Source organism: Eulemur rufifrons, chromosome 19 (genome assembly GCF_041146395.1).
Source record: "Eulemur rufifrons isolate Redbay chromosome 19, OSU_ERuf_1, whole genome shotgun sequence".
NCBI classification, from domain to species: Eukaryota; Metazoa; Chordata; class Mammalia; order Primates; family Lemuridae; genus Eulemur; species Eulemur rufifrons.
In genome coordinates this window covers 80,503,108-80,522,117 of record NC_091001.1, presented here as the reverse complement: position 1 = coordinate 80,522,117, position 19,010 = coordinate 80,503,108, and the positions used below count along the sequence as shown (strand labels likewise).

The 19,010-nt window shown below is 44.9% G+C and overlaps 1 protein-coding gene across 1 annotated transcript in view; it reads left to right on the top strand.

Annotated features, from left to right (window-relative positions):
* PRKCE (protein kinase C epsilon) overlaps positions 1 to 19,010 on the top strand; it is a 461,318-nt gene that overhangs the window by 168,017 nt on the left and 274,291 nt on the right. The window contains exon 2 of the mRNA XM_069495289.1: positions 4,612 to 4,675. Within this exon, the coding sequence (XP_069351390.1) occupies positions 4,612 to 4,675 (64 nt within the window). The remainder of the gene's footprint in view (positions 1 to 4,611; positions 4,676 to 19,010) is intronic.

Here is a 19,010-nt window from a genome sequence, read left to right as displayed (position 1 = left end):
TCCTTAACCCCAGCTGTTTCAGACATAAAATGGCACTAGTGACACTTGTCACCTTATAGATTAATCATGAGGCATAAATGAAATAATGTACATGAAGGGCTTTGTATTTAAATGGTCAAGTACCACCCCAAAAAAGTCTGTATATTTTTGCTTTTCAAAGATTGCCTTTTCGGGGGCTCCTGTGGTGTTGGCTCTTCCCCACACTTTGTTCCCAATTCACATGAGTGGGGCTCTTGTTTCTGCCCAGCTCTTCCCTCAGGGCTCGTGGGGTGGTCCAGGTGCATGAAACATGGCTGTGCCTTACAGGTCTGGCTGGGGAAGCCAGTTACACCTGCGCAGGAGCAGGAGCCCACACGAAGACAGGGGGGCTGGAGGAAGGAGAATGTGCCCAGGTTGTCAGAGAAGCCTCTGTGGGCTGGGCAGGGCTGGGGATGGTGAGTGTGACTTGGGAGCTCCGTCAACCCCTCCTGTGTGCCCCAGGCAGACCTGGGTGGGAATCCTGGCTGAAAGCTTTCCAGTTTTGTCACCTGCAAAGTAGGGAATATTGCAGTCCCACAGGAGACTAATGAACTAATGCGGGTAAAGCAGCCAACATGGTGTCTGAAGCACAGTCGGGGATCAGAAAATACACAGTCACCTGGTGCTTGCCCTTCTCTCGTGAGCACCTCAGGACCTCCTAAGGTCCAGGGGTGTGGCCTTCCCTGCCCCTGGCTTTCTGTGAGGCTGGGTACAATACTCTTACCTTAGTTCTTTATTTCATATTCACAAGAACACTGCAACGTCATAAGATGTCCTGGAATAACATGTAATAATATCAACTTTGGGCAAGAAAATACCTGTTTTGTTGGGGAAAACTTGTAACAGTAGAAAGAACATTGGGCTAAGAAACAGAAGACTTGAAGCCTTGGCCTTTTAGTCACAGCACCAATGATGACTAAGAGTTTTGTGCCAGGTGCCATGCTGAGCACATTGCATAGAGTATCTCATTTAGCCTCACAACGGCCCAAGTGACACCGGGCCTGTTATTGGCCCCTCTTCACTGGCAAGCGCTCTGAGGTCTCGAGAGGGTCATCGCTGGCTTCAGGACACACAGCCAGCAAGTTCTCTCTTACCCACCACACACTGGGGATTTCCAGTCTGCCAAGAGTGCATGCCTATCTCATGAAATTTCATGACCACCCATTTCACAGAAGAAAAGGTCGAGGCTCAGGGAGAATAAATAATTGCCTGAGGTCACTTGGCTAATAAGGGACAAAACTGAGATTCAGCCTTGGTCTGATGCCAAAGGCTGTGTTTATCTCCCCCACTGTTCCACCGCCTGGCTCTTGGCCCCAACTAGCGGGGTAGCCAAAGGCACTGTATCATGAAAGAGAATCAGAGTCAACAAAAACAGAGATAGTAGCTGGGAAGATGTGTCAAGGAAAGGTACGAGGTCCAGGGAGATTTGATACAAGGAAGAACTGGGAGGCAGCTGGCATGCAAGAGAACGGGTTCAGAGTGAACTCTGGGAATGGGTGGGGGAGGGAGCAGGCCTGCGCTGGTGCCTGCGGCTGCCTGGTTCTGATGCCGACCGACAGCTTGCAGGGTTGCACAGGGCTGGGCACCTGCCTACCTTACTTCATTATCCAGGCCGTGTAATCGTGAGCAAAATTTGTGATTAAACCAATTTAGCCATGAAGTTGCGTCACACTCTCCACTTTTTATGCTCTGGTGACCCCTCCAGTCATGGGCATTGAAGTCCCACCACCCTAGATGGAATCTCGGAGCCTCCTCACTTGGCTGGCTGGGGCTTGGCCAGCGCTCTGCGGCCATCTGTGCAGGCTGCATAGCTCTTTGTTGCTTTTGGCATGTTTAATAGCTTAATTCGTATTTTTCTGTTTGGGAATGCAGTTCGCCAGCATGGAGGCTGCAGTGGGTGCTAAAATGGTTTCTGATTGCTATCTTGAATGTTAATATCCGAATACATTTTATCGTCAATGACCTGTCCTCCCTGCCACGAGTTCTCACTCCCCTTTTGCAAAGATAGGCACGCTGCCTGCCTGTGGACGGCCCCAGAGCCCATCTCATTCCTTCGCTGTCTCCCTCCCGGCTTTCCAGATAGCATTGTACTTTGGCAATAGAGACCACAGTCGTGGGAAATCTTTGACTTGGAGGATATGAGAAAGTGTTTCATTTTGCCAGCAGGGTTTAATAGGGATGATCTAATCTCTAAAAGGCATACATTATTTAAATTCCATGCTTTCGGGCAAGAGGGCCCCCGATATTTTTGAACTTTGGTAGGGACAAGATTCTGGTTTGGCTCTATTCAGTAGAGCCAACTGTTGGTTTTCCTGTTTGTCGTTGAGTGTGCGGCTGGGTTATACTCGTGGTGAGGGCCAATGCTAGTGCTGAGAACTCTGGACAATATTTTCTTTCCCCAGAAACTTAAAATCAAGGGCTCTTGGTGTGGGAGGGATGAGAAAATTCATCTCCTGGAATTACTGGTTTATTATTTGGTTCCCAACAGGATCCTAAACTCAGGATCCCAAACTCAAGTGAGTGCCCCTGGGGGTACCTGAGGGGCAGTACAGATGTGCTCACTCCCTGTCCTGACAGAGCCCCTGAGCTGTCACCAGTGGCCTCACCTGTGAGGCATTGAAGACCCTTGATGAAAATGAAATTTTGAGGGAAACCTTAAGCGCTCCCAAACATTAGAGGCTGAGGCGGGAAATAAAGCAGGAAATAAAGAGCGGCTGTGGGAACCTGGATTGTGTGTGGAGCGACCCGCTGGGTGAGCTGGGGAGCATCAGTTCAGGCTGGGTTTCTTTGCCTCATTGGAGTACGTGGGGCTCATGGTGTAGCTGCCTCGGCTTCCCTTCTCCCTTGTTCAAACGTCCCTTTAGTATAGATCACATGCCTGCCTTCCTTCCGGGGGACGGAGGCTTTGTGGCGGGGGTGGGGGGGCAGTGAATGATCCCAGAATAGACTGTGGAAGTTCTGAACATAGAGCCTTTTCCCACCTCCACAAATATGTACTGGGTGTTTCCTAAGAGACAGTGAGCTAAAGACTCAGCTGCTAATATGGTTGTCGTACTTTCTGTCTAGCAGGGGAGATAGATACACGGACAACGTATTGCAGTTTAATGGGAGCCATGAGTAAGATGTGTGTGGTGCACTGTGGGAACACAGAGGAGGGGTAATTAATTCTGACCCGGCCTATCTGGAAAGGCTTCAGAGAGGAGGTGATAATTCACCTTGACCTTGAAGGAGGAGGAGATGGTATCTACCAGACTGACTCTTCCCAAGTATTCCTTGCTAAATGTGTGCCTGCTCTTTGCTGGGGACAACAGAAAAAGAAAGGGAGGAGATAGTGGTTCCTGCCCTCAAGAAATTCACAGCTTGCTGGGGACAGAGCCTGGTACTCGTGAGCCCGTGAAAGCTTTGCGTAGACAGATGGGATTGTGGAGGCGGGAGAGGCCAGCGGGGGCACTTGGTGATCCAGGGCTTCCGGAGTTACTACTCTGTCTTATGGAGAACACGGTTTCTGTAAGGATGGTTCAGACCTTGCAAAGATGTCTCTAACTACCAGAGGCCCAGCCCTGTGGCTTTTCTCCCTCCATGTGATTTCACCAGGCTGGTTGTGTATGTTACACGTAGTCAGTTGGATTTGAGATGGGAAGGGAGGAAGTTCGGGTGGGTGGAGAAGGTCAGAGGTAAGCAGTTAGCAGTATGGACTCTCTCTTCACAACCCTGGTAGAATCTGGGCTTTGCAGAACACATGTGCAGGCAACACGACCTGAGCCATCTCGCGTGAGTGCCATGCACATTCCGCACCTTGCTATGTTGTTTCCTCCATCTTGCATGCCTTCCCTTTCTTGCCTTCATGAAGACTTCCCAGAAGGCTCTTACACACCGATTTCAGGCTCATCAGATACTTTATCACTTGTTCTCTGTCCTTCATCATTAAGCTGAGTTCAGCATTGTTCTGTTTTAACTCCCCAATGAGATTGTAAATACCATGAGAACAGGATTAGTTAGTGTCTTGTGCTTCTCTTAGTTCCTCGGGGAGCAGTTTGTGTAGTATAAGGAACATGGGTTTCTTTAGGCAGTCTTGGCATGGGATCTCAGCATTGCTGCTTAGCTTGGAACTTCGAGCACAGCTTCCTTATGTGTAACACGGGATAACACAGGGTTTCTCAACCTCAGCAGGACTGATGTTTGGGCCTGGATGATTCTTTCCTGTGGGGGAGCTGTCCTGTGCACTGTAGGATGTTTAGCGGCCTCCCTGGCCTCTGCCCACTGGATGCCAGTAGCAGCACTCTCTCTCCAGTCATGACAATTAAAAATGTCTCCAGACATTTGTGAAGTGTTCCCTGAGGAGCAAAATTGCCCCTGGTTGAGAGCCAGTGGGATGACGCTACCTATTGGGTATGCACCCCGAGCATGGTAGACATCTGGTCAATGCTGATTCTCTTTCAGTCCTAATTCACCTAGCACTTGACACCTTATAGATTGATGACTTACGTGGAGCTATGACTCTGGGTTTCAGCAGTTTGGGGTGGAAATGTTGTGGAACTCTCAGGTTGCCCACATGATGCACTAACAGAGTCACTGTCATTTTCTTAATTGCAGATTGATCTGGAGCCAGAAGGAAGAGTGTATGTGATCATCGATCTCTCGGGGTCGTCTGGTGAAGGTAGGAGAGTGTGACCTTTTATTCTTGTTCCCTTCCTTTGACCCTTTGCCTTCTGGGTCTCTCCCTTCCCTCCTTGGCTGGGACATATTACAGTGACATTTAATTAATTGGCAGACTTGAAAGGAAAAGGTTATTTTGAAGATGCTTACGCCTGTGTACCAAAAGGGACCAGCCATCTGTTAACTTTGGTGAAGCAGAGGGAAGATTTTTGACTTCCCAAGTGAGGCCAATAAAGCAGGCGTTTTGCTGCATGCCTCGGTGGGCTGGCAGCCTCTCCCAGGAGGCTCTGTGGGGCTTGTGTGTGTGCAGCGGGAAGGAAGTAAAACCAGTTGGTCTAACGGTATTCAAAAATGAAACAAATAAGGTGTCAAACTTCAGAATCTTACTTCTTGAGAGCTTTTACAGAAGTGCTACTTCTTTTCTCGGTTCTTTACGCAGGCAAAAGCTCTGCTCTTAAAGACAAGTAATGGGGTGAGGGAACATCTGCTTCTCACTGGCTGATTAGACAAGTGTATAGATTTTCTCTTCCTCTTACACCCTCATCTTTCAATCCTTTCTTTGCTCACTTAATACACTTAATACCTTTTAAGGGTTTTCTGGGTGGTGAGGACTGAGCAGTCAGGGTAGGAAAAAAGGCTAGGAAATAAAACCTTGTTCAAACGGGAACAAGGAGATGGCAGCAGCTTAAGCTGTAAGGAAGGTTGGGGATTAGGACTGAAATTTAGTTACTGGGACCATCTTTCCTCTCCTCCACCTCCTCCTCTCTCTGGGGGCAGGGAGACAGAACCGTTGGCTTTAATGACATAGCAGAGAGATTGCAAGACCACAGGTAGGTCCTCTTGGCAGTGAGAAAAAGTGGTGTTTGGGGGCTATGTCCCAAAGGGAAAGACGGACACTCAACTCCCTCAGCTGTCCTGGCTAGAAAACTTGGGCCTGGGATCACAAGCAGAAAGTCACAACCCCACACGCAGTCTGTAGCTAAGGATCAGGGGTGGGGGGAGAGATTACGTGAGCAAATTCAAAGGAGCTGGTCAAAGGATGTCCTGGACAGTGGTGCCTGGTGGTTTCCATTCATCTCATGTATCCCCCAGTCTCAACAGGTATTCAGAATAATTCAATAATTGTGTGTATGTGGGGATTATAATAGAATTCAGCCCTCTTTTAATAGCTCTCAATTATTTGGCATAGGTTTAAAACTTTAAACATCCTTCCAGAATTGGTTGCTTACATTTTCTGCTCCTTATTGCAATTACATTTTGGCATTTCCAACTTCCTTCTCTGCTCTCAGTTCTGAACAGCCCAGAATAGAATCCATTGTAGAAGATTTGAGGATGTAACAATATTTAGTATGAAATATTGAAGACCTACAAAAGGACTTAAAGAAAAATAAAATGAGTACCAGTATACCCACCACTCAGATTAAGTAATAAAGCGACCAGTGAGGTGAATCCTCGAAGTTGCTTTCAACACAGCCAGTGATCCGAATTCACCAGACTTCAGTCTGGTTATAGACACTGGTCAAGCAATTGATGGGCAAAATCAATTCCTTTTTTTCCTTACATAATCTGTATGCAATATGGTAATTAATTAAATATGTATTTCCTGTACTGAGATTCTGGGCAACCAAGACTTGGACTATTTTCTTTTTCTATGAAAAAATTAACTGATTGCAAAATTATAGAAGACAACCTTTTTTATGTTAGAGGGAAAGGAGACAGACAAATGAATGAATAAATAAATCAGAAGCAATTGATTTTTTCTTCTTGCTTCTACAGCTTATTGCATGTGAATAGCCAAAGTAATTTTCACTGGGCTAAATTCTGAGTCTTTTTTTTTTTTTTTATCTCTTTCATCTAAAGAAAACAGAGTTTACTTCAGCAACGCTGACACATGCCAGAATCTGTAAAGTGCTAGCATGTGTTGCTCTGAAGAAAAGAAGAAATTTTTCTACTCTTTTTTTCTTGCTTTTCCTGGACTTGGGATCCTTTCTTCAGATGGTGGGTAGGACTTTCAGTCATCCCTGCTCGGAAGCTGATCTTGCTGTTTGTGTTGTGCACATCTGCTCTTCCAGTCCTGTTGCTGGAACTCCTAGACTGTGGGAGGTTTGGTCTTGGAAGGGTTGGAAGGGTGAGGGGAGGACCTAGAGGATGAGAAACCGCGACATTTGCTACTTGGACCGCATGAGATGGGTCTAGGGTGAAGCATGGTTGTCACAGCTACCCTCCTGGATTTACAGACTGTGGACATTTACAGATTCTTGTCTAAGTCCCTTTCTTTAGGGAAAATACCTAACTCTGCATTCTGTGAAAGGGGAAAAGACAGTTGAAATGAGGCACAGCTGAAGTTCCACTACTCCATTATTCTGCCGTCAAACATCCCTTCAGCTTCCCCATCTCAAATGCTCCAGCTCCATCAATGGGAAAAGATATATTCATAGGAATTGCACACACTTTACAACACATGCAAATTCCAAAGAGCTTAGAGAAAGGTGTGGGGGTGAGATGGTGTGAATACACCCCCTTCCTCTCGGATGTGCCAAAGGATTCTTTTTCTTGCTGACATACTGTTAGGAAGCCTGGGCATTTCCGTCTGCTAGAGCTGGAGCTAATGTGATTCTAACTGTCTAATAAAATTCCACTGCTTGCATGTCCTGTGCAGTTTACCTAATAGGATTTGACCAATGTGTGCTTCAGCTAAACCAGGCAACCTAACCCCAGATGTAAGGAGTCAAGCTGGATAACAGTTAAGGTCATTTCTGGTCATGTGATTTTTATCCTTTGGTACAATTTGAATAGACATCTGTCAGAGCTCACAGCTAAGGGCGGCTAATATCTACAGCAAGTAGGAGTTGCAAGAAATGGACTCTTTTTGACAGGTATAGTGCTAGACACTTTACCTACATTATTGCAAGTTGCAAACCTCTTCAGAATGCTCTTGTGTGAGCCTCCAGTCTCAGGTACTGCTTAGTGTTTTACTTACATCCTGCGTAATAATCACAGGGGTTCCCAGTAAGCATGGCACTCCAGGCTCACCAGATACTTAAATCAAGGCATAATTAGCCCAGGTAACAGAAGCATATACAGCAATGTAATTCTCAAGTGTGCAAATGATTGCTTCCTGCTGTGCACATTCGTTAGTATTTCTTCCTTTGATATCACACAATTTGCATATTATTTCTTATTCTTTATAATAATATGGCAATGCACCATTATTCGCAGACTTCCAGATTAGAGATGGTCAGGGCCTCACCTGGGGACTTATAAGCTCTTCTTTCCCTGCCTTCCACTCTGGTGTTGTACTCATATGGGAGAGTTCTTCAGAGTCTAAACCAACAATAGAAAGATTAATAACAAGAAGCAGGCCTCGTTGGTATGTTTGGAGCGCCTGTTTCTCCAATGAAATATGGGGATACAAAAGGATTTGAATGATTTTTGCAACACAAATGTCACAAATAATGCAGTTAAATCGAGTTCTGGAGATATTGCATATTGTGGAAGCAGAAGATGAGAAGCAGGATGCACCCCCCCCCCGCCCCCCGCCTTTTTTGCAGATACATGCTGCAGAAAGTGGTCAGTCTCCTCTCTGGGACCAAACAGATGGAGGAGAAGAGCATAGCCTTGGGAACCCATCAGACCTGGATTGAAATCCTGGCCCTAGTGCTTCCTGGCTTAGAGCTTCAGATTTCTCACTCACAAAATGGGGATGATAGTACCTACAACAGGTGCGATGATAGGATTGTTATGAGAACAGTGCCTTGGTATAGGGCCCTTGAGTGTGAGAGATGCTTAACAAATACCCTGAAGCTCTAGCCCTGAGGGCAGGAGGTGGGCATAGCTCTACCCAGTGCCCATGAAGGAGTAGCAGTCTGGGTGTTCAGGGAAACAGGGAAGCTTTCTGACTCTGGGGTGTGGCATGTTCACAAGGGCCAAGAGTGAAGCAAGGAAACAAAGAGGTGACTGATAGAATAATATGTCGGGCAGGGGCTAGGAGATTGCTCTCTGCAGAGTTCAGACCTTGCCACATTTTTCCCCGTCATCCTCTCTCTTTCTTCCTCACCCTTTCCTGAAGGAAGTAATTCCCAGAAAAACATTCTCTAGCATCCCTGAGCCACACCTTTGTGTCCTGTAGCCCTTAATGTCAGAAACTTCTCCTTGTCAGTGCCTGGGCTTGTCCCATCTCTGCTCAGTGCAGACTGAGAACATGTGGTCCCCATATTCTCACTGTCCTGTGAGTAAAAGCCCTTCATATATTTGAAGACTGTTATTAAATCTGTCTTCTCTGGCTGAATAAATCAAATCCCTTAACCTTTCAGAAGAGATATTTTAGAAATCTTAAGTCATCTTAGCAACTCCTTCTGTACTTTTTTCAAGTTGCATAGGCAGACATGATCAAACCAGCTTTGCTTGGTTCTGAAATAATAACATGTGTGTAGAGATTTTAACTTTACCAAGTGCCTGAAAGTATTACCCCCATGTGGGAGATGTTGAAATTGAGAAGTCAGGTGATGTGCCCTAGGCCAAAAGGTTGAGTAGGAGGCCCTACTTGGCCTGAACCCCAGGCGATGGTCCAGGCCCTGCTTCCAATCATGGCCCCAGTAATGAGTTTGCCACATGGCAGTGACCTCCCCACTGATCTTTTTATTTTAGTTCTTTTCTTCAGAAAGCTTTTTATAGAAATATAAAGCTAAAGTTCTTAGCTTTGAGTCCAAAGGCGACCCAGAGAGTCCCTTTCATAAATAAGCAGATCTCTTTTCTACTCTCTTAGAAATGAAAGCTCCCTTGCTCGCAGTTCTGGGATAGTTGGATCTTTCTCAAGCTCTCTGGAATATCAACCATAACTAATCCCTGGTCTGAAACTAGACCTGACTCAAATCCCAGCACATTAGTGATCTTTCCTAGTGAAAGATCTACCTGCCTTTCTTGTTAAAGTCTTTGGTTTTGTACCCAAAGACTCTGTGTCCATGCCAGGCATTAGAGCAGTGCCTTTGGGGTAGAAATAGAGGTGGAGAGGGACTTTCTCTTGAAACTCTGTCTCAGCCAGTGGGTAGATATATCCAGATAGGCTCTCTTAGATTTCAAAGTCCCACTGAAGCTTCACTTCCTAAGAATAACACTTCTTTTCTAAATTCTAGATTATTTAATCCTGTGCTTTCTGGTTATTAGAGAGTTAAAAAGAACTATTCATTCAAATGACCAATGGTTGCTAACACATCTCAACAAATGTGCCCAGCTTGGTGCTGTGCTGGGTCTGGGGATTAGGAAATGGAGAGGGAAGTGGAAAAGGAGAGATGGCATTCACAATAAGTATAAAACTCAACTCTTGCCTTCAACGAGCTTGCAATTCAATTAAGAATCCAAGACCTATAAGATGAAAGCATTAGCAATCAATGCAAGGCACTATCACATTGAGTGCTTAATTTGGTATTACCAAGAGTTCTCCAAATGGGAATAACACAGGAAAACTTCAAGGAAGAGGCAGGGCTTAGGCTGGAAAGGAAAGAATAGGTAGGCTGAATTGGCGAGGAAGAAGTGGAGAGGCCATTGTGAGCAGAGGGAATCATGTCATCAAGATAGCTTTGAAGCTCTTATTTTGGGGTATGACTGGATAAGCAGGATAAATTAAATGGATGAAGTTTGTACTCTCTAAGAGCATTCAAAGAAAGACAGTGATCAGTGTTGCAGGCAGAAATTTTCATGCTTTGCAAACAAGAAAATGAAATGCCTTAAATGATTAATCTGTGTTTGAAGGTCAAAGGCAGTTCTTTCTGGGTGTGACTTTATGGTCAAGGTCTCTCTCCCATCCTGACCTCCAAGAAGGATGTTTTAGTCCATTTCTGTTGCTATAAAGGAATACTTGAGGCTGCATAATTTATAAAGAAAAGTGGTTTATTTGGTTCATGATTCTGCAGGCTATATAAGAAGCATGGTGCTGGCATCTGCTCAGCTTCTGGTGTGGGCTTCAGGAAACTTCCACTTGTGGCAGAAGGCAAGGGGAGCTGGTGTGTGCAGATCACATGATATAAGTGAGAGAAAGGGAGAGAGGAAGAGAAAGAGAGAGGGAGAGAGGGAAAGAGGAAAAGAGGAAAAAATGGAAAGGGAGAGGGAAGAGGGAGGTGCTAGGCTCTTTTTAACAATCAGTTCTCCCAGAAACTAATAGAGGGAGAACTCACCCATTACTGGAGGATGTCGCCGAGGATCCACCCTCATGACCAAACACCTCCCTTCAGACCCCACCTGCAATATTGAGGATCAAATTTCAACATGAGATTTGGAGGGGACAAGTATCCAAACTGTATCAGAGGAGGAGTGTTCTAGGTCTAGTTTAGTGAAGTTCAAGACATTGGGTGGAGCACGTTTTACAATTATGCACTGAGACATTTAGAAGGTCCAGCTCAGGTACAGCATTCCTTTGTGGTTTCTTCTGCATTTTCTCTTTTCTCACTTAGCAATCTCATAGAGTCCCATGGTAATCACTCAACCATCCTCAGCATTCTCCTCCTCTCCAGCCTTTGTAAGGTTGGAGCCTTGTAAGGTGTCCTCAAATCAAGCCCAGACACTCCTATGCTTTCTCTCTTCAAGTTCTGTTCAGTCTCTAATAAGAAACATTATTTGAGAGGTTAGGGAGAGCCCCCAGTTTCCCAAACAAGGGCCTTCAAAGCTGGGCACCAGCTCCGCGGTGCTGATGTCTCTTTCCTGTGATGTGCTTTAGGCAATGAGATCCCAGTCCTGCTCATCCCACAGGTTGTCCATACATGCATGGACATGTCAGATGCCCTAGTGGTACATGGAGTCCAGAAAAAAACAAAATAACAAAATCCAAATGTTCAAAAACATTGATCCTACGATATACACTCACATTACCCCTCACCCCCAGCATAACTACTTGCTGCCGTTGATACTCAGACCTGGGGAGCAGGCCCGCTATTCTCCAGATTTCTGGCATTGTCCTGATGGAATCATTGCTTGTTCCTAGAAGTGACCATATGCACCAGATGAGACAAGGGGAATCAGCTTGAAAACATTGAGCCCCCATTAAGGAGTTTATAATGTCACAAAGAGACATTGCTAAAATGCTTGATGAGAAATAAGCCAAGAAACCCTCATTTCCTTTCAAATAGCCTCTAGATGCACAGCAGTTCCTCTGAAATGAATCATTCACGGTTAACAACACCAAATGCCAGCCATTAGCAGATGAAAAACAGAATTGAATCCTGAGTGTTTGGAGAGCAGAGCCTCCTTCCCCTCTGCCATTATGGGAGCATAGATGTATATTTCCTGTTGACTTGCGTGCCTGTCTTACTAATGAAGTAATTGAAGAAGGAATCATCATGTTGAAGAAATAAGCTTACAGAAAGGGTGGGTTTAGAATAGATCCTTAGTCAAGGAATGGGTCCCATGTATATTCACAGGGCCTCCAATTCTGTCTCTGTTGTCCTGCTATATATTATTTCTGTGTCCCATAAAGATTGTTTCAGGAAATTCCTGTTTGCAGTTCAGGTCATACTGGGTCAAAGTGGCCTATAATTTAATCATTTATTGTTGTTGATGTCCTCATGATTTGGCTTAAAAGAAAAGGGTATTTCCATGCATCTAACTCAATTTAGAGAGTTGTCTTTCAGGACCAATTACTTTATTCTTTTATCCAGTTGTAATTGGCCAGTGCTAACAGTTTTATTGATTTTCCTTGTTACTTAGCTTTGTTGAAACATTCACATTTTCACAATTCAGTGCATTTACCATCTTTAATCGAGATGTTAACACTGGGGCTTTTATCCTCCTCCTTTGTTATAAACCTTTGATGTGAGCTTGTGGGGGCCAGGGAAGGGGTGAACATTTGCCCATGTGCGCATAGGTGAGAATGAATGTCTCCGAACCAGGTACTCTGTCTCTCTCTCATCCACAGTTTCTTTAGTTGGAAGCATCATTTTTTTAAATCTAATATATACCAAGCCCTGGTATAGTGTGTTTTAGCTGTTGAGTAGCTGTTGGTAGGACAAGGGGCAGTGGGGCCACCATGGAGCCTCCCTGCCATGTGAGGGCTCTCCCTTGAGTAGGGAGTCGATAAATGGCAGCCACTAACACCTCCACCCAATCTTGTTAGATCCACATGGCAACCCTGACGTCAGGCAGTAATAGTTATCCTCTTTCCTTGGTTGGGGAAACAGAGCCATTGCCTGCTGAAGATTCATCCAAACAGGAGATAAAATAATGGAGGGAACTGGGACTTGATGGACCAAAATTTGAACTTTTCCGGAACGCGTATAAGTTATACATTCATTCATTCAACATATAGCCATTGGGTACCTTCTGTATGCTAGTTCTCTTCTCAGTGCTGGGGGCAAAGAAGTGAACAATAAAAACAGAAATCCTCCCTGCCCTGATGGGACTGACATTCAAGTGTACGTGTGCGTGTCTGTGTGCGTGTGTGTGTGTGTGTGTGTGCGCGCGCGCACACGCAGGCTGTCTCTGCAAGGCTATGTAACACACTGAGAACAGTGGTTGTCTCTGGGAAGGCAAAGAGAGAATCTGAAAAGGAGGGAACATTTCTTGCTGAGGTCATCATTTTACTTTTCTTCCCCGTGTGTGTCTGAGCTATTTAAAAAATTACTTAGAAATTCTGGAAAAAAAAAAAAAAAAAGACAAGAATGAGATGGAAATGTGACTATTCCCGTACACTTAGAGACAGCGACTTGCCCACGGCCAGAGGCTACAACAGCTTCCGGAAAACCCTGTCAGAGAGGAGTGACTCACTGAATCTGCAGAACAACATGTCTAAGGACAGGGAACGCCAGAAATAATCCTCTCCACTTACTTATTGCTTGACGGATACTTCTAATATGTAAAGGGTTACATTGAAATGAGGGATTCCCTCAGACTGTGCCTGTCACCAAGGACTGAGGGCTCCTGCCGTGCAGAGGCAGGTGGTAGGTGACCTGTCGGACTCCTGCAGAGTGGGTGATGCAAGACCCCTCAGCATTCACTCCAGGGAGCCTGTTCACGCCTGGCCTGAAGGACAATCCCCCATGGCATTTTTGGTGGCAACTTTATCCAGCATTTAGCATCTGCTGGAGATTGCCCCAAGCTTGTCAGTCTCCACAGACTGAGTGGCTTCACTAGCTTTGGTACTTCTGCCCAGCTAAGCAGGGCAAGCCAGCTGCCAGTGCCTACTTCCCAGGCACTCAAGTGTGTCTGCTTCCTGAGACTGAAAATAATGGTGGCTGGGGGTGGTGGCTCACACCTGTAATCCTAGCATACTGGGAGGCCGAGGCAGGAGGATTGCTTGAGGCCAGGAGTTTGAGACGAGCTCTGAGCAAGAACGAGACCCCATCTCTACAAAAAATAGAAAAACAATCCAGGCATGGTGATGTGTGTGCCTGTGGTCCCAGCTACCTGGGAGGCTGAGGCAGAAGATTGCTTGAGCCCAGGAGTATGAGATTGCATTGCGCTATGATGATGCCACTGCTTTCTAGCCAGGGTGACAGAGTGAGTCTCAAAAAAAATAAATAAATAAACAAATAAAAAATAAAAGAAAGAAAGAAAAAACAAAAGAAAGAAAGAAAATAATGGTGACGTTTAGCTCAAAGGGAGAGGGGTTCTCTGCAACAGGAACCCATGATCTCTACTATTAGCCAAGTGTGAATTCTTGTGAACATATCAGGAAGTGTGAACTCAGAGGGAGTTAAATTCACTTTCGGGTGTAACTGTGAGTTATCAGGACCCGCATTTTAGTTCCTGCTGCACAATTGTTAACTACTTGATTGACTGATTCATTCAACAAACGTATACTGAGAGTCTGTTGCCTGCCAGGCACCATGCTGAAGGCTGAAGAAACAAAGATGAAAGAGACATGGGCCCTGCCCTCTAGGAGCTCCCAAGCTAGGGCACATCCCGCAGCAAGTTGCTTGCTCTATTCCGGCCTGATGGCCTGCTCTGCACACAGCGGGCAGGCATGAAGGGCTCTTTCTAGCTCTGTTGTTCTGGGTCAAAGTCAAGAGAAATTTGCACACAACTGAGTGCCTGGAAGGGGCAAGTAGGAGAGAACAAACTTTTTCAAGCCAGATCACTGTACAGATTATTTCATTTAAGCCTAAGTGGAGCTCCCAGGGAGGTTTTATCAGCCCTATTTTGCATATGGGAAAAAAATGAGGCATAAGGAGTGTGAGTGTGAATCACTTAGGGATCCTAGGAAAATGCAGATTCTAACTCAGTGGGCCTGGGATGGTCCTGAGATTCCACACTGCTAAGCAGTTCCCAGGAGATGCCCCTGCTGCTGCTCCTCGGATCACGCTTTGAGCAGCCAAAGACTGTCAGACCTGAGATTTTCCCCTCTGACCCATGCTGAGCAGACACCAGTTTCTATGGGATTGAAAATTAAGATGGAAATGTACAGCGTTCTCTCTTCCCCAGCTCCCTATCATTTGGTCCCTCTCAAAGTCAATGCCTTTGAATCCTTTTCTGTACAGAATCATCCCCCTCCCTGTCCTTTCTTCTGGGGAAGGGGTTGAGAAGGCACTCAGTGTTGTCAGGGAGGCTGGGCAATGCCCAGGCCTTGGTTTTTTTGTTCTGGCTTTAATCGTCTGCAGAAGGTCAAAATGGACAGCATCAGTGTTCTTCAGAGATGAGAACAAGAAACAATTTATACCAGGAAAACAAAGCACTAAGTAACCCTTCTAAAAGCAACCAGTCAGGATATTGAATTTTCTGTTTTTGTGTTTGTTTTTCTATAAATACCCTGAAGTATTGAGTGGTGCTTGAATATGATCCCACTGTGCTAATTTTCTCCTGGTTCCTGGGGCTTTAATTAAAATAACTCACCCAGGGACGTTGCTAGAACTTACCTCTGTGTGATCCTTCTCTGAGGTAGGCAGGTTGTACCTGCTTTATATGGAAGGGGAAATGCAGAGACAGGGTTCAGGATTAGGTGCTGCGTACACAGTAGGGGCATAATTTTTACTTGTTGGATAAATGAATGTGTGACTAAATGAAAATAACAGGAAAAGCTGTCACTTTTAAAACAAACTATTGAGATAAACAAGGTGTTTGGACTGACTTTGTTTTGGATAATCGTTTGTTTCATATTCCACTGTACAATCAATTTCATGAGTGGCGTGGGCATAATGTTTAAGCTTTCTATACCAGATACTTATTAGGGGATTTCTAAGGCCACTTCTGTGTCTCCAGGCACACCAAGTCCCCAATTACAATACCTTGTTCCCTCCCTGTTTATTCAGCTACTTCTCTATTCCTTTTAAAATTTGATTTCAAGTTTGCCTCCTCCTGGGAGCCTTCCCACACTGGCCCACCCCGCCAGTTACTCTCTGCTGGTTTGCGACACTGGATTTGCCCCCCACGCTCCTCTTTGTCTTTCTGTGCAGCCACATACTCACACATTTATAATGTATCTATAACTACAGTCCAGGTTGTGGCCTGCCTGCCCCATTCAAGGGCACAAGCCACTGAACAGCAGAGGTTTCTGTAATATGTGCCCAGAGCTCAGGGCTGGCCCAGTGCAGTGGCTCCCCGCTGCCTTCATGGTTTGGCAGTGTCCAGCCTGGAGCACCATCCTACCGTTCTGAGTGCACAGAACCAGTTTAGGAACAAGGACCACCTCTGTTCTTGAGGCCTCTCAGTCCAGTGGGGAACCAGACATGGAGACAGACAACCAAAACCCAGTGTGAAACAGGTTTCCATAGAGGCACGGAAGAAGTCTATGGGAGCCTTGGTTAGTGCAGGGCCCCAGTAGTGCTGGGCACGAGGCCTCCAACTGGTTACACTGAATTTAGCCTTAAGTAGCTTCATGGTGAGGTGTAGTGAGAGTAATCCCATTACTGAAATCAGAAACTTGGATTCTGTTCCTGGCCCTCCTACCGATCGGCCCACTGAAGGTGAGCAAATCATTGTTTTTTTCTGACCCTCGTCTGGATTGCAATGATAGCGTTAACATGCTATGATTCAGCATTTGCTGAGGATTGTGGATTCTCAGATTGCAGCCTTTCTGAATATGGGTGTGAGTCAATGAGAAAGTTTCCTAATCTCCCTTTACAGTTACCACCGGGCAGCCAGGCCAGTTATTCTTGGCTGAAGAACAGGAGCCTTAGTAGTAGTAGGTGAGACCTGGTGGGTATCTTTAAGAACTGAAAGTGTGGCCAAGTGGAAGAGGGAGTAGAACTTGCTCTGTGGCTCTTTAGGCAGCTCTAGGAACAGAGGGGTTACAAGGAGTTACAGGGAGGCACATTTGAGCTTAGTTTAGTACACGGAAAAAGCCTCCAATAGGCAGAGCTTGCCAGGAGTTAAATATACTTGAACAGTAAGTAGGGAGTGCTCTGTCTCTGGAGGTGTTCAAGTAGAGACCAAATGAACATTTTACAATATTGTAGAAAATATGCATGTATTAGCTGGAGGGCTGGATTGGGTAATTGCAGTTCTTTTTCTGATTTTAGTGAACAAATGTTTCCATTTGTTCCATTAGAAGACCATTCTTCTAATGGTCTTTTATAAGATCTGAATTTTCTAACACATAACTTCCATAAATATACGCAAATGAGAATCATAAGGCAAATGCTTATTTATTGATTGATTTTTAAACCTAAGGCCTACACCATAAAAAGGTAGAGGGAAAAAAAGTGTGTGAAATAGGCTGGGCACGGTCACTCAGGCCTGTAATCCCAGAACTTTGAGAGGCAGAGGTAGGATGATTGCTTGAGGCTAGGAGTTTGAGACCAGCCTGGGCAACATAGCAAGACTCCAACTCTGCATAAAATAAATGAATCAATTTTTTTAGAGTCCACATTACAAGTGAGATCATACGGTGTTTTTCTTTCTGTGCCTGGCTTATTTCACTTAATGTAATGTCCTCTAGGTTCATACATGTTGTCACAAATGACAGGATTTCATTTTGTTTTATGGCCAACTAATATGCCATTATGTGTATATATCACATTTTCTCTTTCCATTCATCATTAGATGGGACTGAGGTTGATTCTGTGTCTTGGCTATTGTGGGCAGTACAGTAAACATGGAGATGCAGATGTCTCTCTGACATACTGATTTCATTTCCTTTGGATGTATACCCAGTAATGGGATTACTGGATCATATGGTAGTTCTATGTTTAATTTTTTGAGGAATCTCCGTACTGTTATCCATAGTGGCTGTGCTAATAAAGGACCAACAGCCAGGTTTGTAGGCAGTTAGTTCCCTAATTTTGCACGTGATGCTTTCTAAAGGTGCATCTGAAAGTCAAAAGAGTGAAAGTTGGATAATTCAGTTAAACATGATAATGAAGGATTCTATTACCACAGAAGTAAAATGCATTATAAAATCTTCTCATTATGTCTCATTGTTTAGACACAATCTTTGGTAATGTTTCCAGCATTTTTTTTCTTTAAAATTTTTTTTTTCTTTTTAATTTTCACTTAATCATCTGGGCAGCCTGTCAACCTGCTTAAGTGCTGGGAGGGTCCAGCTGAGACTAAAGGTTTGACAATTTGCTCTAGTAGCCTCTATTCTCTAAATAGAAGAGATCTCTCTTTCTCACCACAAGGGTCAACATGTTCATTTTTTCTTTACCTATCATTTTGATATTTTTTGAGAAAGTATACGAGGCAATAAAATATTCAAATAATTGCACTAACACTTTCTGTAGAATCTAAGCTCTATCAAGGCAGGGACTGTGTGTATTTTAATCTCTGCTATAACTTCATGGCCTAACATGGAGCCAGGATACATGGTACTCAGGCAATATTTGTTAAATGAATTAAGGAACGTCTGCTGTAAATGGCGCCAGGTAAGAATGGCAGAGCTCTGGAGATGGCCCAGTTGCTTGGCAGGCAGAAAGCACCCCGTGAAATGTGAGTGCCAGCTGACAGCTGAGCGTCCACGTTTGGCCCGTGTGTTGTTTGAAGGCTAAAGGGACGAAAGTCAAGAACTGCCTATAATAGGTGGGTTTGGGGTCACCAGAGCCACTGGCAGAGCGGCTGGAGCTTGGAAGACAGACTTCACCTGCTTAATTACAGACGTCCCTCCGGCTTCTCGACCTCTCCCTGGCTGTAATTATGGCCCTTGTGGCCACTCCACTGCCAGGCCAACTAGAAACACCTGGCCATGCCTGGAGAGGAACCTATTTTGCTTTTATTTTTAAAACATAAAATAAAATGTAAAAGGTTTTATTTTAAAACATAAATCAAACCAGGGTCCTTTGGAGTTAACATTTTCGATACTGTGTGAGATTTTCATCAGGCTTCTTTGCCTTAGAAAACAAATGATGATTTCTTTGTTTGACTTAAGGAAAAAATACCCCTTGTGATTTGTTTCCCTTCAATCAGTCTGTCCTTGGAGT